This window comes from Leucoraja erinacea, chromosome 28, assembly GCF_028641065.1.
Source record: "Leucoraja erinacea ecotype New England chromosome 28, Leri_hhj_1, whole genome shotgun sequence".
Lineage (NCBI taxonomy): Eukaryota > Metazoa > Chordata > Chondrichthyes > Rajiformes > Rajidae > Leucoraja > Leucoraja erinaceus.
In genome coordinates, this window is record NC_073404.1 from 13,504,012 (window position 1) to 13,529,616 (window position 25,605).

The window sequence follows — 25,605 nt, forward strand, 5'->3', positions numbered from 1 at the left end:
AAACAAACTATAGTTTAATGACTGCAAATACCTGCAGTGTTCTTGGTTTAAGATAGACACAAAATGCTGGAGTAACTCAGCCGGACAGGCAGCATCTGTGGAGAGAAGGAATGGGTGACATTTCAGGTCGAGACCCTTCTTCAGACCGATGTCAGGGGAGTGGTCGGTACAGAGATAAAATGTAGTCGGAAACAGTAAGACTGGTAGAACTGGGAAGGGGATGGAGAGAGAAAGAGAGAGAGGGAAAGCAAGGGCTACTTGAAGTCAGAGAAGTGAATGTTCATACTGGTGGGGTGTAAGCTATCCAAGCTAAATATGAGGTGTTGTTCCTAAAGTTTGCACTGGGCCTCACTCTGACAATGGAGGATGCCCAGGACAGAAAGGCCAGTGTGGGAGTGGGAGTAAAAGTGTTTAGCAACCGGGAGATCAGGTAGGTTTAGGCAGACTAAGAGGAGGTGTTCGACGAAACGATCGCCGAGCCTGCTCTTGGTATCGCCGATATACAAGAGTCCACACCTGGAGGCGAGTTGTAGGGACAGGTGTTGCATCTCCTGCGGTTGCAGGGTAAAGTACCTGGGGAGAGGATGGTTTGGGTGAGAAGGGACGAGTTGATCGGGGAGTTGCGGAGGGAACGGTCTCTGCGGAAAGCAGAAAGGGGTGGAGATGGGAAGATGTGGCCAGTAATGGGATCCCGTTGGAGGTGGCGAAAAAGTTGGAGGATCTTGTGCTGCATGCGATGGCTGATGGGGTGGAAGGAGAGGACAAGGGGGACTGTCCTTGTTATGAATGGGGGGAGGGGGAGCAAGAGCAGAGCTGCAGGATATCGAGGAGACCCTAGTGAGAGCATCTATAGTGCAAGAGGGGAACCCCCGTTTCCTAAAGAATGAGGACATCTCTGATGACCTGGTATGGAACACCTCATCCTGGGCGCAGATGCGGCGTAAACAGGGGAATAGGGAGTAGGGGGATAGACTACAGAAAGCAGTGTGGGTTGTGGGTGGTGTTCTTAGTTTAGTTTAGTTTGGATTAGAGGTACAGAATAGAAACAGGCCCTTAGGCCCACCGAGTTCACACCGATCATCGATCACCTATATACTAGTTCTTCACTACATTGCTCTCTGTCAAACTAGCACGGAAGGGCTTAAGTCCATAATTATCAGCCTTTCAGCTGAATTGGTACCAACTGATCATCACACACCCTTTTCAGAATCTCTGTCTTACTATCTGCTTCTGTCTGAGCAGAATGAACAGGAAACGGGTCTGTGCAGAAATGAGCCTTCAGACAGCTGGGTGCTGCAGCCACCACTGGGTGGCGGCATGGTTCCATTACTGTGGTGCGTGGTGACCATAGGTCGGCTGTGCTTTCACTTTAGTGTAGCAGCCGCTTAAAATGTCATGACAGCAGGGTAAATAAATTGATGGGTGTTGCCTGTGTGTGATTGCACCCATCATCAGAAGAAGTGCTGGAGGAACTCAGTGGCTCAGGCAGCATCTGTGGTGGGAAATGGTCGGATGTTTTTGGGTCGGGACCCTTCTTCAGACTGATGGAGTGGTGGGCAGATAGTTAGTAGAAATAGGTGTGGGGAAAGGATTGGGCAAGAACTGGCAAGTGATAGATGGAAGCAGGTGAGGAGGGTTTATTGGCAGATGAATCAGGTGGGGGAGGGAAAGGTAGAGATGGTCAGAAAGGCCGGATGTGATGTGGAATGCCCTGAGCATAGGATTTAACCATCAGCAACCTCAGCCAACACTTGAACTTATGAACTGTAACCACCTGATGCCATTGGTAGCTAGATTTATTTATAGAGTCATACAACGCAGAAAAATGCCCTTTGGCTCAACATTTATATACTGACTATCTACAATAATCCTGTTTACCAGGACGTGGTATGTAGCATTCAATGCATTACAGTGCGCAGCCGACTATCTGAATGTTTTGACAATCCCAGCCCCTACCATCTCGCTGTGTGCATTTCGGATACCAGCCACTCTCTGGGTGAAATAATTCTTCCTCAGATTCCTTCTAAACCTTTTACTCGTAAACTCAAACTTATGCCTTCTGATCTTAGACAGGACTTGGTAGGGGTATAACAATACAAGCATTTGAGGCTAATGTTTTTTACATAGAGAGTGGTTGATATCTTGAACTCACTGTCAGAAGAGGTGGAAGAATCAGATATAGCCAGTATGTGTAAGATATTTAGACAGGCGCTTAATTAGCCATGGCATAGAAGGATATGGACCAAGTGCAGGCAAATGGGATTATTATATATGGGCAAAAAAATTGGTATTGACATGGTGGATTGAAAGGGCCATTTCTATGCAGTAAGACCACTCTATAGCCGCTGCCACATGGAAACGATTCTTATTATCTATCCTGTTTGTGTCTGTCATGATTTGGTATTTAACTCTATTTGGTCCCCCTTGGTCCTTCTGTACTCAGAGGAAAACTTTGGCTGTACCGCACGGCCGTGCACCTTCTGTGAACATGTTTAAGAAAGAACTGCAGATGCTGGAAAAATCGAAGGTAGACAAAAATGCTGGAAAAACTCAGCGGATGAGACATGCAAGGATTGCATGAAGCTGCCTCACTCGCTGAGTTTCTCCAGCATTTTTGTCTACCGTCTGTAAACACGTGATTTGATGCCTGCCATCCGGGGCGGGATCCATGTGTACACGTGATAGATGTGGCCCGCCATCTGCTCACAGACATGCGCCCTGGCCCCTTTGCAGAACAAGGTTGTGTTGTGCAATTAACCTGATTTGATAAGGGAATTCGAGGTAAATGAGCCATTGGGCAGTAGTGATCATAATATGTTAAATTTTATTCTACAATTTGAGAGGGAGAAGGGAAAATCGGAAGTGTCAGTATTACAAGTGAACAAAGGGTACTATGGAGCCATGAGGGAAGAGCTGGCCAAAGTTGGAAAGATACCCTAGCAGGGATGACAGTGGAACAACAATAGCGGGTATTTCTGGGAATAATTCAGAAGGTGCAGGATCAGTTCATTCCAAAGAGGAAGAAAGATTCCAAGGGGAGTAAGGGGTATGTGAAGAGGAAATAATTAGTTAAGACCAAAGTTGGACCCTTGAAGACTGAAACAGGTGAATTTATTATGGGGAACAAGGAAATGGCAGATGAGTTGAACAGGTACTTTGGATCTGTCTTCACTAAGGAAAACAATCTCCCTGATGTACTAGTAGCCAGAGGATCTAGGGCAGTGGTTCCCAACGTGGGGCATACGCCCCACAGGGGGGCAATTTGATTTTTAAGGGGGGCAATTGAGCGCGACTGAGGAGGTCTGGGTCCAAATTTTCGATTTTAATTTTTTTGGATTTTCCATCCGGTAAACATATGTAGTTTATGTTTCAGATGTTATTTTGAGTAAATAATATTTTTTGGGTAAAAAAGGTCTTTATTGCGTAGTTATTACATAATCACCACAATGTTCTTTTGAAGCTTGTTTAAACCAAGGTATTGGCGTTTTAAGCTTCTTCAGCTGAAACGGAGTTCACTTTTTAAATGACAAGAATTACATATCACCACATGGGGGGGGGGGGTGGCGGGGCATCAGGATTTTAGAGGTGATTAGGTGGGGCATGGCCAAAAAAAGGTTGGGAACCACTGATCTAGGGTGACGGAGTAACTGAAGGAAATTCACACCAGGCAGGAAATGGTGTTGGGTGGACTGATGGGACTGAAGGCTGATAAACCCCCAGGGCCTGATGGTCTGCATCCCAGGGTACTTAAGGAAGTGGCTCTAGAAATCATGGACGCATTGGTGATCATTTTCCAATGTTCTATAGATTCACAATTAGTTCCTGAGGATTGGAGGGTAGCTAATGTTATCCCACTTTTTAAGAAGGGCGGGATAGAGAAAACAGGGAAAACAGGGAATTATGGACCAGTTAGCCTGACACCAGGGAAGATGGGGAAGATGATGGAGTCAATTATAAAAGATGAAATAGTGGCACATTTGGATAGCAGTAACAGGATCGGTCCGAGTCAGTATGGATTTACGAAGGAGAGTTGAGTATAGGAGCTAAGAGGTGCTTCTGCATTTGTACAGGGCCCTAGTGAGACCACACCTGGTGTAATGTGTGCAGTTTTGGACTCCAGATTTGAGGAAGGTCATTCTTGCTATTGAGGGAGAGGTTCACGAGGATGGTGGGATTAATTCCCGGGATGGCTGGACTGTCATATGTTGATAGAATGAAGTGGTTGGGCTTGTATATTCTGGAATTTAGAAGGATGAGAAGGGATCTTATTGAAACATATAAGGTTATTAAGGGTTTGGAAACGCTAGAGGCAGGAAATATGTTCCCGATGTTGCGGGAGTCCAGAATCAGGGACCACGGTTTAAGAATAAGGGGTAAGCCATTTAGAACAAAGATGAGGAAATACTTTTTCCACACAGAGGGTTGTGAATCTGTGGAATTCTCTGCTTCAGAAGGCAGTGGAGGCCAATTCTCTGGATGCTTTCAAGAGATAGTTAGATAGAGCTCTTAAAGGTAGGGATATGGGGAGAAGGCAGGAACGGGGTACTGATTGTGGATGATCAGCCATGATCACAGTGAATGGCGGTGCTGACTCGAAGGGCCAAATGGCCTACTGATGTACCTATTGTCTATTGTTTAAATTGGACTGTCCCAGTAGGCCAACTTGGTCGGCCTGGTCAATGTGGGCCGAACGGCCTGTTTCTGTGCTGTATAGTTCTATGAATGCTGTTGGGTGGGAGAACAGAATGGACTGTGTTTGGCTGCTGTTTCTCTCTGTATTCCTGTGTTTACTGCACAAGGAAAAACCACAATACATTCCCACTGGATAATTGCTTTACTTTGTGCTGAAATAAGGCTGACCCAGGGGCATTGGAATTTCCCGGAATGTCAGCAGCCAGAGGGTTAATGGTCAAGAGCAGTTGGAAATGTACCCAGGAGAGTGGGCTGGTATGCAGCTATCTCATTGTTACCAAGTGTTGTCATCTGGGCAGCCACTGTGGGAGAGTTGAGAGCAGCAAGATTTCGGTTGTGGAGCTGAACTGTTGGCCAGCGTTTAACTTTGTTTTTCCCATTTACACTGAAATTTGCCACTTCTTGGCTGAGTGGAGAAATGAAGCATTTGACAGTGAGAAGATAGCTTTTCCATGTTGTCCTCCTTTCTCCATATCCCCAGGGCTGCAGATCATGCCTTTTGTCAGATGAAAGCTTGAGCATTTTTAGGGCTGAGGTGTGCTGGAATCTGTTTTCTTGCTCCCGTACCCTCTCAACGGAACGAGGCAACGTGGAGTTTGTGGGCCGGCTGCTTATCGGGACGGGGAAAGCAGTTGTTGGGTGATTACTGATTCAGCTGCTGTCTTCGTGATCTCTATTCGGGATTGAAGCTGATGTGTTAGTCAGTTAATTAATCTGTGTACGTTTAACCCAAATTTGATAGAAAAGGAGGTAGGATTCTCAGAGGAATGTTCCTCGAGGAAGGGCACTGATGGTCCAATCCCTCTTTCATGGTATGAATCCACTTATCCAAGCTGGAATAAAACAGCAACATTTGAATAAGTTGGAGCTCCCAGCTCTCCTGATGCATAGCCTCTCCCTCAACGGTGCAGATGCACAGAGCCACTGGTTTTCCCAGGTACTGAGTTGCTTGTTTCTCCTTCCCCTTGTCTGAGAACGCCAACTTGAGGCCAGGATCATTATCTAATAATCCTGGGTCTCATATCTCCCCACAGCTGTATTTGTGGCAAATTTTTCATTAATTTTGGAACGATGTGTTAGTGCCCAGGATAGAGCAAGAGGGGAAGCCTGCCAAACCAGCAACCGATTCAATGTCCAAAGAGTGCAGGGAAGATCTACAAGGATGCTGTCAGGACTCGAGGGCTTAAGCTGCAGGGGGAGGTTTGGCAGGCTTGGACTTTATTCCTGAGACCACTGGAGACTGAGGAGTGATCTTATTGAGATGTATAAAGTCATGACGGGGCATAGATATGGTGAATGCAGTGGTGTAGGAGAATCAAAAACAAGAGGTCATAGATTTAAGGTAAGATTAGAAAATTTTTGTGAGGTGCAACTTTTACACATGGGGTGGTGAATGGATCGAGTTACCAGAGGAACTAGTTGAATAAGGTGTACGACATTTGGACAGATAAATGGACAGCAACAGTTTGGAGGGACGTCGGGCAAATGGGATTGGCTGAGATGGGTCACGTTGGACGAATTGGGCCAAAGGGCCTATTTCTGTGTGCTGTGTGACACTGAGCGCCTGCTCCACCTTGCCTGGTGTCAGCCAGAGTAGTCTGCTCACTTGTCAGATGTTTCAGACAAACACTGGCAGCGGAATGGCAACACAAAATACTGGATTTATGTTTAGAATTGCGACCCCCCCCTCCCCTCGCCCCAATTTTAGAATCCCACCGTTTCCACGAGATAAAAGCAGAGTAAATAGACATTGGTGGAGGAAAGCTGTGAGACACTTTTGTATCTCGAATTGCAATGGATTATCCCAGGTTAGTGAGCTTGTCGACTGATGTGAGCCCAACTCTCTTGCAACAGCTTGTGCACACCGCCAACAATCCTCCTGATTCTTCTCACTAAATTTCTTATTTAGGACAACACATCTGCATGTTCCTGTTTAAAAAATCTGGTGAAGAGGAGCAGGGAGGTTTCCCGCCGTGCTGGCCAACATTCCAGCCCAGGCTGACGGTCCCAGAAACAGAGCAGCTATCCTGTCCTCCCCCTGCTGCCCTTGGGATCGTTCTATGTACAGAATGGTGGGAGTAGTCCCTTGCACAAGTCACTGCACTTCCTTCTCTAAAGTACTCTTGAGAATGTGAACCCCGTAACTGTAATGAACCTTCAATTAATCCGAACCTTTGAAAATGAGACGTCAACCCTCAGCATAACCTGAACAAACGTAACAACTGGGGCAGGTTCTCTGTGCCACTAGATGTCAGTGGTTCACATGAGAATTGCGCTGAGGAAAGTATTTGAAGTGTTAATGAGGAGTCATTGTATTCCCAAAGGGATTGCTGATTAAATTTCACATTTGAAATGGGGTAAGGAATTCGATCTCGTGGCACTGAAAGCTGCAGTGCGTGGGTTTGATGTTGAGTCGGTGCCAGCATATTGCAAGAAATGGAACAGATTTTGTCTCTTTTTTTTAGGAATTTTAATCTTTTTTGGAGTTGGACCTCAACACCCTCACCTCACGTGAGGTGTGTGGAGCTGCCTGTCTGCGGGCAGCCTTTGGTGGATATTGCAGTGACCCAGTGAAATCTTAGTTTGGGATTTGGACATGCAGCGAGCGAATATTTCTCTCCTCGTTAAGCTGTAGTTGTCAGTATTGTTTTCTGTGCACCCATGCTGATAAGGGCATTGAAAAGGCTGAGTGCTCGCACACCTCACGAAACAGCCAGGGGCCGTGTCAGGGGTGCGAGAAAGCTGCTTTATTATATTTGTGTTGGGTCTGATAAATCTGAGCCCTGGTCCTCAGAGGGGTAAAGCCAATGGGGAAAAAATGTCCAGCGGTTTTATGAAACTTGGATAATTTATGACTAATAGATTTCAGTGAAAATGAAGTAATTGTGGGAATGCGTAGTAATTGGGTTCAGCTGAGCTTTGTCTGCGTTTTAAACTGGTTTCATCTTTGCTTTTTTTTTGTTTTTCTGTTAACAGAGGCGGAAGCTGGATGCTGTATACTATTACATGCGGAGTCTGGCTGCCAGTAATCCAATTCTTACAGCTCGAGAGAGTCTGATGAGCCTCTTCGAAGAAACCAAGAGGAAGGTCAGTCTGTCGCTCAGTGCAGGCAGCAAGCTGGCAGAGTTATTCTGTGTGTGCGTGCGTGGGAGGGAGGGAGAGAGCAAGTGAACGAGCTTGGCTTTTGCTGGTGTTTACTTAGTCATAAACAGACCTTGGTGGCAGTGCTGGAAGGCTCTATGAGATCTCTGTGACTTGTTGAGAACAAAAAAACAAGTTGCCTGGGCCGTGTGAAAATGACCATTCCTGCCTTCTGCACGATTCTGATGGCAAGCTTGGCAAGTGGACAAGCTGTGATCAAAGCACTGCTCGTCTCTCAAAATAAACAGAATAAACTGTGCTTGAACACTTTGGGGAGGTTGAAAAGGCTGCTCTCACTGAAAGTCAGAGTGCAGGATTGCACAGGGATATGATGCATATTTTTAAAGAAATAACCATTCCAAGAAGATGAAAACTTCATCATACGAAGTAGATGGATCCCAGAGTCTACTGAAGGCCTGTCTATATATTCATCATGCCAGACTGGACTCCCTGCCACTGCTTCCATTCGTCAATTCCATGTAGTTTGGGGTGACCATCCCCTGTAATTCTTTCCATCACATACATTTCTTCTGCTGTGTGACATGAACAGAATCTTTCACATTAACAGTAGAAATATATATGGAAAAGAAAAAGAGAAAGAGAAGAAATCTTGCCTCTTTCTCTAGAAATCACCACCGGCTACCTTCAGGGCAGGAGCAGCATAGCTTAGGCATAGAAATAAGGTCCTCTACACTGACCTATCTCGCACGCCTCTCTCACCATAAACCTATGCCCCCTTAGTTTAATACTCTCCTTCAATTTTTCACAGAGTAGAACTGGGATACTCTGAGTTTCGGCTTACAGGTTGACAGCTGCGCAAGCTTAGAGCTATGTTCTGAAGGATTTCATTCCCTTGCACTGACCTCACAGTGATTAGACGACGAGTTCTGAATAACCCATGCCCGTGTCCTGCCGCTGATTTCTGCTCACTAACATTTCCCTGGTCACTCACTATTTTAAATGCGAGAAACAGGGTGCAGAATGGGAAGTTTACAGATGGGGTGATCTTGGAACATACAGAAGGAGCCCCGTGCACTGGGCAGCTACAAGTATTCAGACCAACGAGAGCTAATAATCATGAGCAGCAACCCCTGGTCGCCAGTTCGGTACCTGATTTGAGTTTGGTTCAAATGTTCGAGTTGGTTTAGGTTTTGAGATTTCACTAATCTCTCTACAATCCAAGTTCATTCTCCTTTCCCATTCACTCCGATTTCTGATAGTCTCTTCAGATTTCCACAGTGCACTGCTGCATCGATACATTTGGATGTGAGCTATTCTAGGTCCAGATCACTTTCCTTGCCCTTGTATTCCAGACCCCTTGTGGCAGGAAGGCAAGTTCACTGTCTCCACTGCCCCCCCCCCCCCCACCGCGCATCTATGATGTGCTTGTGAGCTGATGCTGCTACCCCTGTTCTTGGGGGCAGGTGGGCCGTAGGCAGTGGGACAGATTGCAGGGTAGCAATGTAGAATTGCAGGGACATGGTGGAATGGAACGGGCAAAAGAAACAATACTGATGGAGCACTGAGCTGTTTGAATGTTTAGCAATGGAATATTCTCATGGAGTTGTGGGGCAAGGTGAGGGTGGGACATGACAAAGGGCCTTTCTGGTGAACTGAGAGGTGTTGCGATGGGGTGCAACTCAGCGGTGGGCAGTTCTTGTGGAGCTGTGGGATTGGTGAAGTGAACATTGCAGCAGTTTGAGCTGGTGGAGCTATGGTAAGTTGAACAGTGATAAATTAGATGGAGTTCAGAGTTAGAAATCTATCATGGTGCAGCACTCTAGGCTATACATTGTGAATATCAATGTTATATTTGCTATGCAGAAACAAGGAACTGCAGATGCTGCTTTATCAAGGAAGGACACCAAATGCTGGAGTAGCTCAGCGGATCAAGCAGCATCCCTGGGAAACATAGATAGGTGACATTTCGGTTCGGGACTGTCTTCAGACTGACTTTGACACCTATCCATGATCTCCAGCGATGCCGCAAGACCCGCTGAGCTCCTCCAGCATTTTGTGTCTTTCCTCCATTATATTTTCTGCCTTTGTTCTTAAAATGACTATTTGTATTGATGTTTCTTTGTGAAGTCATGGCTATTTAAAGTCATTGCTGTAGGACGATTGTCCCCAATCGCAGCTTATAAGATTATGAATGTCTGCACTATCATTACTTTCCTTGGATGATCAAAAGACCAGACTCTGCTCACTTTTTCGAGAGAATTACAAATTTACAACTTTGGTATAATATGTGATCTACGCTTAATCCTGAGTGCTTCTGTCTGTGTTTGCAGGAGCCTCCCACCCTCACCCCCATACCAACATCTCCGAGGGAGGGAGAAGATCTGAGCTCAGTAGATTGGTTTTGTAATAATTAATTGCTTAACATTAATTTTTACAATATGTAGGGAGTGGATGAGAATGTGGGATAACATAGAACTGGTGTGAACGGGTGTTTGATGGCCAGCGTGGACTTGGGCCGAAGGGTCTGTTTTCATGCTGCATCTTTCAATCAATCAATGATTTTACTATACCCTTGATGGGCTTTCTATTCCAATAACCTCTGATTATCCCTGAGGGTGTCCCAATTGCCTCAATCTGGGCTTCTGTCTCAAGGGAAACGAAGAGGGTCTGAGCATCAAGAATTAGGGTGTTTGCTGCCTCTGAGTTTCTTTAAGACGCAGCACATCAATATCAGAGAACAGCGGTCCTGATTAAGACTCGAGCCATGAACTGAACCACTGCTGGATCAATTTTCTTGGTCTCGTTGTACCCTTGATGAAACTACAAAAGCCCTTACACAATCTGGTTGATATGCCACTTCAGATCCATCAATGTGGTTAACTCTGAAACAGCCCTTCTGGTTAGTATCAGCTCAATTTTGCTTTTTTGATGCACAAAACTTTAACCGAAATGCAATGGCGTTTTGGTGTTTCCCAGCATCACTTACTTTGCAAATTTCATGGTCACTTGGAAGTAGTTAAATGATAAAGCTTAAAGCATGGTGGGGTATACCCGGGTTATGAAAGTAACTTTGCTGTAGTAACTGTCACCTCAGTGACTGCACCTGACCACCCTGGTTGCATCATGTCTTTGTTTATTGCAGGCTGAGCAGGCCGAGTTCAAGAGGCACAAAGAATCTGATCAGAGCCCAAGCTCCAGAGCCAAGGGCAGAAAGCAGATGTTCAGGCACGTTGGGGAAGATTCCAGCAGGGTGGAGGTTTGGATCCACACCTCACATCCCCACTTCTCCCAGGGTAATGAATTGAACAGGGACGATGCGACTTCAGAGCAGGATGAAGATCTCGGAAATCTATCTCCTAGTGATGTAAGTACTTTGATAACATTTGTGAATAATAGTTATAGCGATGGAAACAAACCGATTCACTCCCTTTGCTAATTTTGAACAGAGAAGGAAAACCACATTCAGCTAGTCTGGCTTAGATGTGATCCAGAGCACCAGTAATATGGATGTCTCTTTACTGTCTCTAAAGCGGATTAGCAAGCCTTTCAGTTCAAGATCAATTTGGGGCAGGCAATCAATATTAAAAATGAAGTTGATTGGCAAAAGGACAAAGTCCTTGAGAAATAATGTTTTTATAGTGTGTATTTAACATGTCTGGAATGAACTGCAAGATTTGAAGTATTCAAAAGGGAACTGGAGGGTGTTGGAAAGGAGACATAGGAGGCTGGCGGAAAGAGTGAGACGGGCAGTTATGCAGTTATGCCAATGCAGTTCTCCTGTGCTGCACCCTCTGTGCTGAGATTTTGTCTTGCAAATTATACCTGCAAATGTTTTTAAGAAATAGCAAACCAATATGTATGGTATCCTTAAACTCCATTGATCTGCTATTTATTTTGTTGGCTATGTGGTTAGAGGGTTCGGATTGCCCACTGGTTTTCATATCTGTCCAATATGCCTGATAATTCTTATTCTGTGCCATATCGTTTGCTTCACTTTTCATCTCCTTCCTGACTGTCATGTTCCTTGGTCCTCCAAAGAGTTCCTCTACCTGCCCTATTTTGGTAATTGGGCAGAAAGGGGCCTCATGTGGCCCTCAACAGCAAACAAAATTTAGAGTCGTAGACCTATACAGCATGGAAACAGGTCCTTAGGACCTGAGCTAGTCCCATTTGCCTGTATTTCCCACAGCTCTCTAAACTTTTCTTGTCCATGTACCTTTTCATTTGTATTTTAAACGTTGTACCACCACTTTCGCTTTCAACTTGTTCCATACTCCCACCATCCTATGTGTGGAGAAACTTGCTGCCAGAGAGTGGTCCTTTTTAAAAATTTCCCCTCTCACCTTAAACCTACACCATCTAATTTTAGACTCCACTCCCCTTGACAGACCATCTTTATTATGATTTTATAAAACTCTATTCTTCTAACTCGCACATCTCAGCTTTGTTTACACCAGGGGAAAGCATCCCAGCCCATCCAGTATATCCTTATTACTTAAGCCCTCTAGTCTCAGCAACATCCTTGTGAATCTTTTTTGTACCTTCTCCAGCTTAATTGTATCGTTCCTTATTGTATGGTGGGTAGAATTTAAAATTCTATATAGATTCTTTCCTGTTGTGGTGAAGCTGTACAGTGACTGATTTTATTCTTTTAGAATGTTCAGTGCAGCCTTATGACAACAAAGTCTCAAGTTTGACAAAGTATAAAATGGCACTTTCTCTTTTTCTTCTGAAAGTGTGCATGAGAATGTGGCTGCAGTGTAATGTGACAATTACAAGATTGCACCTCATTGATTAGGAATGATCATTTATTCTGAATGCATCTCACACGTAACAGCAGTCATTCGATTTGGTTTGTTTCCCCTCTGCTGAAGGATTTCCACCTTTCCCACGCCTGTAAGATGTAAGAAAAGCAAACTTCAAACAAGCCAAATATTAAAACCAAATCCCAATAAAAGCAGAGCCCATGTCTGGCATCAATAGACTACTACATGTTGAAGTGTTTTGTACACGTAAATTTCTATTTTATTTTCTCCACTTGTGAGGCTGACATGCCTGCCTCAATCGAAGAATAAGAAACATATGAGACATTTCAATTTCACGTCTGCTCTGCAGAATGTCTGCACTTCTTTGCCCCTTCACCTTCAATCATTCAATTATTTATTAAGTAGTTTAAAAGGTTCAGTTTACATACTGTGCAATTTTGTGCCACTATAAGGTTCTATATTCTGTTTGGTGCTGCAATAATGGAAGAACACAAGTATCCCAGCACTATTAGGAGTCTGGATTTAAAGCAGGGTAGGGATTGGGGGATGTGGGCTGTGAAAGTGAGCTGGCACTTAAACAAGCAGATTCTCCAGACCGCAAAGATTTAATTTAAAATGGCTTTTGATGGTGCTGGCATTAATGCTGCCGTAACAAATTTGCAGATTGTATCAAAATCTTGATTTAAAAAAAAAATTGGCATTCCCTCCAACTGTTGGTATGTATGTACAACAATAGAGCTACTATCTCACCGCTCCAGACTTTCAGCTTCACTCCTGACCTCCAGTGCTTTGTGTGGAGTTTGCACTATTATGAGAGGCGTAGATAGGTTAGATGGTCAGAATCTCTTTCCCCAGGAGGAAGTACTAGAAGTTTAAGATGAGGGGGAGAAAGTTTAGAGGAGATGTGCAAGGCAACTTTTTTAACACAGAATGGTGGGTGCCGGTTATGCACTGCCATGGAGGTAGTGGAAGCAACATTTAGATAGACAAATGAATACGGAATAGAAAGAATCGGCCATGTGCAGGCGAATGGAACCAATTTAGATTATCATCAAAGTTGACGCAGACATGGTGAGCCAAAGGGCCTGTTCCTGCACTAATACTATTGTGTAACTACGTGAATTTCCCCTGATGCTCCAAGTTGTGTTGATTGACCATTTAAAATTATCCCTCGTGGGTGGGTGTTAGGAGAATTAGCAGGAGTCAATGGGCATGAAACTGAGCAGATTATGGCACAATAAATGATGGAACGGGATTGCTCTTGAGAGCTGGCATAGACTCATTGGGCAGAATAGCCTGGCATGTTTCAAAGAATTATGACTACAAGGTCATGCAAGCAGCCAATTGTTGTGGAACTCGGCAGCATTGTTGCAGCGTGTGTTTGTCTAAAGACGACTCGTCTCCATGGATTCATCTTCCTCTTTATTTGAGGTCTGAATTTCTCCTTGCTCCAGCCCTGTTTCTGCCCGATGCCTTGCAGTGCCAGCAGAGTTGTTTATTTTATAAAGGGTGCAACTACTGGGCTGTATGATTGGTCTCAAGTAATATTAATTTTACACTTCACATATTTTGATGTTTACGCTTCAGAAATCAGTTAACGCCATAATGTAGGTATACTGCCAAAGATTTGTAATGTCAGATATTGATCTGTGATTTCAATGTCGATGCCAAACTAGGTGCCTTTGTTAGGTGCCATTCCCAGGGATTAACATTACTTTACGTTCAACACATATTTTGCATATAAGTAGTGGACATCTCAACTATGTCAACAGTGGACATCTGCAGTGGACATTTCAACTATGTCAACTTAGTCATGCAGTTGGAAGTGAAAAAGAAAATTGTTAAATCTGCTGATGCAGGAAATCTGAAATAAGAATAGGAAATCCAGGAAAAAACTCAATGGGTCAGGCAGCATCTATGCCATGAGAAATAGTTAACCTTTCAGCTCAGTAACCCTTAGTCAAGGCTGTTCCAATATTCTGGTGAAGGGTCTCTGACCTGAGATGTTGACTCAGTTTCTCTCTCTATGAGTGCTCAGTGTTTGCAGTATTTTCTGATTTTTTTTAATTGGAAGCGAGGGTGTTTGCTGATGATTGCAGTGTTCAATTCTGATTCCGGGTCTCAACTCAATATGTCGGCTATCTCTTTGATTCCACAGATGATGCTTGGCCCATTAAGTTCCTCCAGGCATTTATCTTTTAGTCCAGTGTTCAGTTCCACTTTCAGCTCTTCAGCTTTGCTTGCATGCAACAAAACATGGACAGCTCAGTCTAGAACGACAAATAGCTTGAAACGTTTATATCACTAAAGTACCATGCCATGACCACCTCCACAAGAGAAAGTCTAACCACAAGCTCTTGACATTCAACGCCGTTACCATTGCCAAGACCCTATCATCAATATCTGGGGAGTCGTCATTGATCAAAACTCAATGGGACCAGCAGCACAAATACCATGGCTACAAAAGCAGATCAGAGCAGGGTATCCTGCGGCGAGTAAACCAACTCATGATACCCCAAGTCTTTCTACCATCTATGAGGTACTTGTCAAAATTGTGAAGGAAGTCTTTCTACTTATCCGGATGAGTACAGCACCAACAATTCTCAAGATGTTTGTCATCATCCAGTTTTCCGTGTCTACTCGGAGATGTGCAATAAAGCTTGGGCAGCAACACCTGCATCCCAGAACAAACTGCACCCTGGATCCAGATCCTCCCATCATCAAGCCACAACAAACTGTTAATGGTTGACTATTTTGTTCTAGTTCTACAGTCATGGAATCAAAGAGGTATACAGGCCCTTTTGCCCATCCTATCCATGCTGACCAAGGTAGCATTCTGAGCTAATCCCATTTGGCCCATAGCCTTCTAAACCCATTCCTTGTATCTTGTCCAAATGCATTTTAAATTGTGTAATTGTCTCCACATCTATAGTTTCCTCTGGCAGCTCATTCCAAATACATTCTACCTTCTGAGTGGAAGAAGTTGTCAAGGTTCCTTTTAAATCTCTCCCCAAACAGGAATTATTCGTTGGAACATGGTCTCCTTTTATTGAGTACTTAAAGGGTCAGAATAGTTCAGCACAGGAACCTGACTAGCACCCGGACTAAAGATTGGATGAAATACTACACTTTGAAATATACGAACATATCTCGAATGATGTCTTTAAACTTAAACAAACTTTTCCATTCTTCCTTAATTACCTTTTTCACCCCTCTCTCTTTTTTTTTTATTTTTTTTTTTAATTTTATTTTTATTTTTTTTATTTTCCCCCTCTCTTTCCCTCTTCTTTCCCTCTATTTCACCTATCCTTTTAGTTCTATCTAGTTATAAAAAAAACGAAGAAAAATGTAAAAATTATTGGAGACAATGTAATAATAACTGTCAATGTTATCATTTTAAAAATTTAAAAATGTAAGACAGTAATGATGTAATAGACTATGTACTTATCTCCAATAATAATAAAAATATAAATAGAAAAAAAAAAAGAGAATAGGAGGTATTAAATAAAAAGTTTAAGGTGCAAAAAAAAAAATTAAAATAAATAAATAAATAAATAAATAAATAAATCTCTCCCCACTCACCTTATTCCTATGCCCTTCATTTTTAGAAACTCTTTCCTGGGGAATTGACTTTGAGAGTTCATTTTTCCATGCCCCTCATGATCTTGTATACCTCAATAAGGTCACCCCGTCAGCCTCCTATGCTCCAAAAAAAGTTCCATTTTACTTCGGAGTCACGTGAGTGACTACGTGAAGAAGCCCGACAGGACGCATGCGTGTCATATCGCTACACGCATTGCGAAATGTAAGATGCGGTGGAACGACGTTCCCCTGCAGCGGCAGTTTAAAAGCGCAACTTGCAGGTAAGAGTTTACTCTGCGGTCTTTTTTGTTTCCATTTCCAACTACATGTGGGAACATGGACAAAATAAAGAAGACAAGGTCTGCGACAAAGCTGGTGAGGGAGGACCGCGGAGCAGCGGCAGCCAGCAGCAGCCAGCGGCACTTGGATCACCGATAGTGGGATCAGCTGTGCCCGATGTCGCCTCCGCACCGGCCAGATCCACGCGGCCGGGCGGTAAGGCTAGACAAAAAACAAACACGGTCGTGGACTCCGAGGAGTCCGACTTTGAACAACCGCGGGCGGCCAGCGACCGTGAGCACTGGAGCCGGATGGAGCGGTGTGTGGAGCATTTGCTCCAACGTGACAGACTCCGGGAGATGGAGTCGGGTCACAATGGGCCCTATGATAAACCCACAGCAGTACCTCTTGAAGGGCTGCACAGTGTTTCTACCTCATCAGAGGGGAGCACTGCGGGTCAATTCTGGGCTGACCTGGAAGAGGGGTCCGCAGAAGGAAAGACAAGTGTGCAAGGGGTGCAGGAACGAGAGAACCTACTGGACATCGTGTCCAATGGTAACTATGGAGGTAGGTGGGTCTGGTTCCCTACAAAATACAGGGAGCATGGAGGTTGGTGGGAGATTACACTCTTTTCTGAATGCATTTTTAACAACCGATACTTACATCTTAAGCAGGGATATACAATAAAGTTTATACACAAGTACAGCCCTCCAGTTCAACATATACCGAACCGAATGTTCGTGCTTTCTGATAAAGAAAAGTCAGAAGCGCAAGCTGAACTGGAGCGGCTTTACGTAAAAGGTGTAATTGAGAAAACTCAACACGAACCATTAGAATTCGTGTCCAATATATTTACCAAAAACAAAAAAGATGGTGGTTGGCGCATCATCATAGATCTGACAAAATTGAATACATTTGTACAATATATTCACTTCAAAATGGAAACCTTTGTTACTGCTAAACAATTAATTTCCAAAGGTTACTTCATGGCCAGCATCGACTTAAAAGATGCTTACTATTCAGTGCCTATACCAGGTGACCACAGATTTTACTTAAAATTCAACTGGAACGGCCAACTCTGACAGTATAAAGCGCTGCCAAATGGGTTATCATCAGCCCCCAGGCTGTTCACAAAAATTTTGAAACCAGCCCTAGCGTTTCTACGGAAACGAAAACACATGGTCATGGCATATTTAGATGACATACTCATTGTGGGCAAAACTTTGGAATTGGCCAAACAAACCGTAACAGCCACAAAACAGTTATTTGAAAAACTGGGATTTATTATCCATCCAGTTAAATCTAAACTAACGCCTTCCACTACTATGGACTATTTGGGGTTCACCATTAACTCAGTTCACATGTCGGTGACTCTGCCTAAGGGAAAGGCTAGAGATCTAATAGAGGCTTGCAATAACCTCATTGACATCAGCAAACCATCCATCAGATTGGTAGCAAAAGTTATTGGCAAAATGGTGGCTGCCTTTCCAGCCACACAATTTGGACCTCTACATAACCAAAACTTACAGAGAGCAAAAATACAAGCACTCAAAATCAATGCAGGTCACTTTGACAGACCTATGAAACTACCAATCAAAGCTAAAATGGAACAAAAATGGTGGATAGATAACATCTGGCTTTGTTCCAATCCAATCATTGTCAGTAACCCTTCCATGGTTCTACAAACTGATACCAGTGCACTTGGGTGGGGAGCCACCAATACCATCACCAGCTGTGGAGGTAGATGGACTGCTCAGGAGGCATCATTATCACTCACACTGGGCATAAACTACCTGGAAATGTTGGGTGCATTCCATGGCCTAAAGTCATATTGTACTGGGTCATATCACCAGCATGTTAGACTACAGATAGACAATACCACCGTGGTAGCATACATTAACCACATGGGTGGAAACAAATCGACATCATGTGACAATATGGCTAATACAATTTGGCAATGGTGTATCCAGAGAGATATTTGGATATCAGCCACTTACCTACCAGGAAGACTAAATTTAGTGGCAGACACCAGGTCACGCAAATTTAATGAAAACACCGAATGGATGTTGAATAAAAAAAGTATTTGCTGATATTACAGCAAGATATGGAACACCAGATATCGATCTATTCACATCCAGACTTAACCACCAGTTAGCAAATTATGTTTCATGGGAACCAGACCTTGGGGCAGCGGCGACAGATGCATTTTCGCTGCATTGGGGGAAAATTGTTTATTTACGCATTCCCTCCTTTCTGCCTCATCAGTCGGGTATTAAGGAAAATACAACAAGACTCTGCGTCTGGTATTTAGGTAGTACCCGATTGGCCCACTCAACCATGGTTCCCAGTGGTACTAAACATGGTATTAGAACCATGTATCACCATCCCACATAAACCAGATTTATTGCTACATCCCGTAACAAGGGATAGCCACCCATGCCATAACCATTTGCACTTATTAATTTGTAGAGTTTAAAAACACCTCTACTACAACTGGGACTGACGGACCAAACAGTGAACATGATCTCGGCGGCCCAAAGACAGTCAACCAAAAAACAGTATCTGGTCTATATCAGGAAGTGGGAGATGCATTGTCACAAAAACAACATCACCCACAGAGACATGAACATCCCGTCTGTTCTGGAATATCTGGCAGGCCTCCACTATGATGAGTGGCTCAGTTACAGTGCCATCAACTGCGCTAGAAGTGCCCTATCGACTTGCCTATGGCAGGGGACAGAGCGTTACTCTGTTGGGACTCACCCACTGGTAACAAAACTTATGAGGGGAATTTTTAATACTAATCCCCCAAAGTACTAGGTACTCCCAAATATGGGATGTAAGTATTGTCCTGAAGATGCTCAGGAATTGGTCTCCAGCAACAGCTCTGTCCCTACACAGACTGACATTAAAAACAGTCATGCTAATAGCATTGGTCACGGCACAGAGGGTACAGTCACTGCATAAACTAAGACTGGACAACATGACTTCCTCAACTGAAAATATTACGTTTCATATCTATGAATTAGTAAAGCAGAACAGACAGGGATCAGCAGGCCTCAATATACAATTTAGGTCATACCCAACAGATGACCGTCTCTGTATAGTAAGACATTTGTCGTTATACATGGAGAAAACGAAAATCATAAGAGGCAATGAGAAGGCACTTCTGGTCAGCCACAAGCAACCACACAAAAGAGTGACGGTCCAGACCATCTCAAGATGGCTAAAACAGGTGCTAACACAGGCTGGGGTGGATACTAATATTTTTAAATCTCATTCCACCAGGGCTGCAGCTACATCGGCAGCGATACAGTTGGATGTACCAATGGACCAAATCCTCAAGGCAGCAGGATGGTCAGGGGAAAAAACATTCCAACTATTTTACAACAAACCAGTAATGAAACCTGGAACGTTTGCAGAAACAATTTTAAGTTCTGTAAATTAATTTAAACCCATAAAAAGGGGTTATAATTTTGTGTTAATAAATGTTATGATTTCTCATAAAATACAGATCAAACTTCAAACTGGTAAGTTTTCGTTTAATCTTACTATTCTATCCAACTTCTCACCAGTCCAGGTAACATTCTGGTGAATCTTATCTGCATCCTTCTTCTGGCTGGGTGACCAGAGCTGGTCAGTTTGTAAGTACTTGCTCTTGCAGGATGCGAGAGATGCTAAAGATGAGAGTGTTCGCATGACTTTTTTTGGGCCTTGCGTGTGTTCTTGGAATAATTTACACCATGTTACATCTATATTTAACGAGCAAAAGCGGTCTTGGCGAGGTTCTGAATAAGCACGCTTACTCAACACTAGCAACTAGTGTCTGAAAGCAAGCAGCATAGTCTATTTCTGGACATAGCACAATGCTGCAAACCTGTTGAACTGTGTTACTATTCACTCGCTTGGTCATTCAGACCTGCTGCGGTGTTCGAATTGGTCGCCTGGACTGCAGAGGCAATAGTTGGAACGTCCTGTATGTCACAAAATGTACAAGATGTGGGCAGCTAACCTACAGAGGACTCCTCCACTAGTATTGCACACCTGATTTTGCAAAGTGCTATTATCATTGATCAAATGGGCACGGAAGAGTGTCCTTGTCATGCTGTGGTATCAGCTTTACACTTTCCCACTTTCTATTTTGTAGAACTGCCCATAATTGCATCAGCAGGTTATGCTTGGAGCTCTTCTTTGTTCCTTTCACAGGGATGAGTTGGGGCAAATTGTGGAAAGGAAACAAGGGACTGAAGATGTCTGATGAAGGATGGAACAGACATTGAAAGTCTGGGGAATTCTTCCCCCACAACAGGAGGATAAATACTGCTATCTCCATCATCCTCTCTTTACCTCAGAACTGATGGTTCACAGAAAAGAGCTTCACATTGATGATGGATCTGTGTGATCTCTGAACAGAATAATATATATCTCAGTGTGAGTCACAAGATAGAATCCAGTCACGATTTCAGTGGATTGGAATGAGAAGGTTTATATATGGAGCAGCATGTACCTTAAAGGCTCTGTGGGACTACAAGTCACTTTGGGGAGAAGAGTAGGAATTGAAGGTGAAATGGAAGAGAGATTGAAATTGTGTGCAAAATGACTTGTAGGTTGGGACTCGGTTGAGCTGTTTGACAGGGTGTCAATACAGAGTGACTGATTCACCGGCTGACATCTGGTTTAGGAGTTTTGGGGCGACAATGTGCAGAGTGACTGATTCACAGGCTGGAATCTGAAGGGGTTCATGGGTATGAACCGAGTGGCAGTTCTAGCTTGGAATCTGGTTGAGTAGTGGAAGGTGGGTGGTTTATATACAGAGCAACTGAGTTGCAGGCTTGTACTTGAGGGAGTTCAGAAGTTGTGTGTATATAGAGTGACGATTGTAGTCTGGAATCTTGTTGAGGAGTTTGGAGGGTTGGGTTTCATGTGCAGAGTGACTTAGTTGCAGGCTGGAGTCTGGCTGAGGGGATTAGGAGGGTTATGCACAGGGTGACTGAGTGAGTTATATGCTGGCATCTAATTGAGAACAGCATCTGATGGTTATCTGATCAATGACCGTTTTCTGAACTCTGGAAGATAACTGGCTAGAAATGGGCTGCAGCTTTTGGTTTTAATATATGGCATACTGTTTATGTTTTATGTGAAGATTGCAATCAGTTTTTGGCTCCTTTCCTTGGCAGGAATTGTGGTCAGGGCTGCTGCCGACTATCTTAGGGAGGTCTGTTTTTGTGATATTCACTTGGTAGGTTTAACCTATTGAATGGATCCTGCTTCACACTGCTGTGTCCTCTGAATGCCCTCTGGCTGGGCATTCTAATGCAATGTCTGTAGAAGATTTCAGCCGAGTCTCAGTAACCCCATGCAGTGATTCCCCTTCAGCACCATGCCCGAGTGGCCATTCTTGTGTCAGAGAGCTGTTGGGACATGGGAAACATCACATGATTGTCACCTAATGTCCATGTGCACCGCTGTAGAACAGCAGTTGTAGAGAACTGAGTCTTCTCTTTATCGCAACAATAGGGGTAATCATCAAAATTGTAGGCTGGTGAGCCTCACATCAGTGGGAGGGAAGCTACTAGAAAGGAATCTTATGGTTAAGATTTACTTGCATTTGGAAGAGAATGGACATTGGGGACAGTTAACATGGGTTTGTCTGGGAGGTTATGCCTTACTAACTTGATTGAGAATTGTGTGTGTGTGTCCCAGCACAAAAACAGTTCCCTCCATAATGTTTGGGACAAAGACCCATCATTTATTTATTGACCTCTGTACTCCACAATATGAGATTTGTAATAGAAAAAAAATCACGTGGTTAAAGTGCAGATTTTAATAAAAGCCATTTTTATACATTTTGGTTTCACCATGTAGAAATTACAGCAGTGTTTATACATAGTCCCCCCATTTCAGGGCACCATAATGTATGGGACACAGCAACGTAATGTAAATGAAAATGGTCATGTTTAATATTTTGTTGCATATCCTTTACATGTAATGACTGCTTGTAGTCTGCGATTCATGGACATTACCACTTGCTGGGTGTCTTCTCGGGGGATGATCTGCCAGGCCTGTTTTGCAGCCATCTTTAGCTTATGCTTGTTTTGGGGGCTAGTCCCCTTCAGTTTTCTCTTCAGCATATAAAAGGCATGCTCAATTGGGTTCAGATCAGGTGATTGACCTGGCCACTCAAGAATTGACCATTAATTGAAAAACTGCTTTGTTGCTTTAGCAGTATGTTGGGGATCATTGTCTTGCTGCAGAATGAACCGCCGGCCAATGAGTTTTGAGGTATTTGAACTTGAGCAGATAGGATGCGTCTACACACTTCAGAATTCATTATGCTACTTCCATCAGCAGTTATATTGTCAATGAAGATAAGTAAGCCAGTACCTTCAGCAGCCATACATGCCCAGGCCATAACACCCCCACCACCGTGTTTCACAGATGAGGTGGTATGCTTTGGATCTTGGTCTGTTCCTTCTCTCCTCCATACTTTACTCTTGCCATCACTCTGATATAAGTTAATCTTCATCTCATCTGTCCACAAGACCTTTTTCCAGAACTGTGGTTGCTCTTTTAAGTACTTCTTGGCCAACTGTAACATTGCCATCCTATTTTTGCAGCTAACCAGTGGTTTGCATCTTGTAGTGTAGCCTTTGTATTTCTGTTCATGAAGCCTTCTGTGGACAGTGGTCATTGACAAATCCACACATGACTCCTGAAGAGTGTTTCTGATCTGTCGGCCAGGTGTTTGCCAATTTTTCTTTATTATAGAGAGAATTCTTCTGTCATCAGCTGTGGAGGTCTTCCTTGGCTAAGCCTAAGGTTTGGCTGATGTTTGTAACAGTTTTATACTAGTTTCTCAGTCTCATAATGGCTTATTTGACTTTCATTGGCATTACTTTGGTCCTCATGTTGATAAACAGCAATAAAAGTTTCCAAAGGTGATGGAAAGACTGCAGGAAAGACTGGGCGATGAGAGCTTTCTTATACCTACATTATGGAGGCAATTAAACACACCTGAGCAACTCCAAACACCTGTGAAGCCATGTGTCCCAAACATTATGGTGCCCTGAAATGGGGGGGGGGGGGGGGGGGGGGGGGGGGGGGGGGACCATGTATAAACACTGCTGTGATTTCTACATTAAAAATGGCCTTTATTAAAATCTGACAATGTGCACTTTAACCACATGTGATTTTTTTTCTGTTACAAATCTCAAATTGTGGAGTACAGAGGCAAATAAATAAATGGTGGGTCTTTGTCCCAAACATTATGGAGGACACTGTATATTAGTGAGTTTGCAGAATACACAAAAATTGCTAGAGTTGTGAGCAGTAAAGTAATCTGTCCAATCATACAGCAGGATATAGTTGAGTTGGAGAAATGGCAGATGGAGGTTATTCTGCGGAAGTGTGAGATTTTGCACTTTGGGAGGTTGAATTTAAGTGGAAAGTATATAATTAAGGACAGGGCCCTTAACAGCAAACATTTACAGGGAGATCTTGGGCTCCAGGTGTGTAGCTCCTTGAAAGTAACCACACAAGTAGACAGAGTGGTAATGAAGGCGTATGGTATGCCTGCCTTCATTACTTGTGACATTGAGCTTTAGAGTGAGCAGGTGATGTTGCAGCTTTATAAAACTATGGTTAGGCATTTGGAGTATTTTGTGCAATTCTAGTCACCTCATTACAAGAAGGACAGGGCGGCTCTGGAGAGGGTGCAATACGGGTTTACCCAAATTAGAGAGTATTACGTGAGGAGAAGTTTGACAAATTTGGATTGTTTACTCTGCTGTGTCAGAGGCTGAGAGGCATCTGACTGAAGTTTATAAAGTTATGAGAAGCATTAGCATTTAAGATGAGAGGGGGAAAGTTCAAAGGAAATGTGCAGGACAGGTTTTTTACACAGAGTGGTAAGTGCCTGGAATGTGCTGCCAGGGTTGGTGGTGTTGCAGAGTTAAAGTCAGACAATAAATCATTGTGGCAACAGGCTCATTGGTCCAACTCGCCCATGCCAACCAAGATGCCCATCTAGGCTGGTCCCATTTCCCCATGTTTGACCCATACCCCTCTAAGTCTTTCCAGGCCTTGTACCTGTCTAATCCAGAAGCAGAAACGATAGTGACATTGAAAAGGCATTTAAATAGGCACATTAATTTACAGGGAATGGGGGGTATGCATCATGTGCAGGTATAAAGAATTAGTTTAATTTGGCGTCATGTTCCTGTGCTGTATGTGATTCTGAGGCCATCCAGTACCCATACTGGGTGAGGTGGAACTTAGGCACAACTAAATGTGTAAGGCATCCTATCTGGTTGCATCATAGTTTGATTCAGCAATAGCCCAAGACCATAAGAAATTGGAGAGAGTTGCAATCCAGTTGCCAGTCTATCGCAGATCAGCCCCTCCCAGTCCCCCCCTATTGATTCCATCTACACTCCGCACTGCCATGGGAAAGCAACCACCTTAATCAAGGACTATTCGCATCCCAGACTTCCCTCCCCCCGTAACCCGTCAAGCAGGAGATACAGAAGCTTGAAAACAGGTTTTCGGTGACAGTTTTGGAAACAGCCTTGTTGTTATCAGAGTATTGAACAGACCTCCCCTTGGTTTGTGTCCCAATCTCCCAACCTACATCATTTGCAGACCGTGCACTTTTATTATCTGCACTTTCTCTGCAGCCATCATAATGCTGCAACACATTTTGTACTCTGGCCATTTTTCTCTGCACTACATGCTGTACATGTGTATGGTGAAGATTGTTGACAAATGAGGCAGAGCAGAGGAGAGAATTATTTACTGGATGCATCATGATATGGATCACTGCCTGAATGATCAGTGAAACGGGGTTCAATGTCAATGGCTTAAGGGGCTGTCCCACTTGGGCGACCTAATTGGCGTGCTTAGAAGAGTTTGAAAAAAATTACATGTTGAAGACCACCTTTGACTATGTAGAAGACCTCCTTCGACCTCTTTCGACTATGTTGAATAACTTCGACTAGCTACGACAAAATTCGGGAAAATTGGACACCAAATAGTGGAGAGTGAAAACGACCTCCTTCGATCTCTTTCGACCTCCATTCGCTCCCTTCGTCTATGATGAAGACTATATGACTACCCTCGACTACCTACGACTACCCTCGACTACCTACGACGAACATGCCGACCTACTACGATTAAACCTGCGAGT

General features: G+C 43.7%; 1 protein-coding gene across 1 annotated transcript in view; it reads left to right on the plus strand.

Moving 5' to 3' along the window:
• smg6 (SMG6 nonsense mediated mRNA decay factor) overlaps positions 1 to 25,605 on the plus strand; it is a 299,932-nt gene that overhangs the window by 10,918 nt on the left and 263,409 nt on the right. The window contains exons 7-8 of the mRNA XM_055657778.1: positions 7,669 to 7,779; positions 10,937 to 11,158. Of these exons, the coding sequence (XP_055513753.1) occupies positions 7,669 to 7,779; positions 10,937 to 11,158 (333 nt within the window). The remainder of the gene's footprint in view (positions 1 to 7,668; positions 7,780 to 10,936; positions 11,159 to 25,605) is intronic.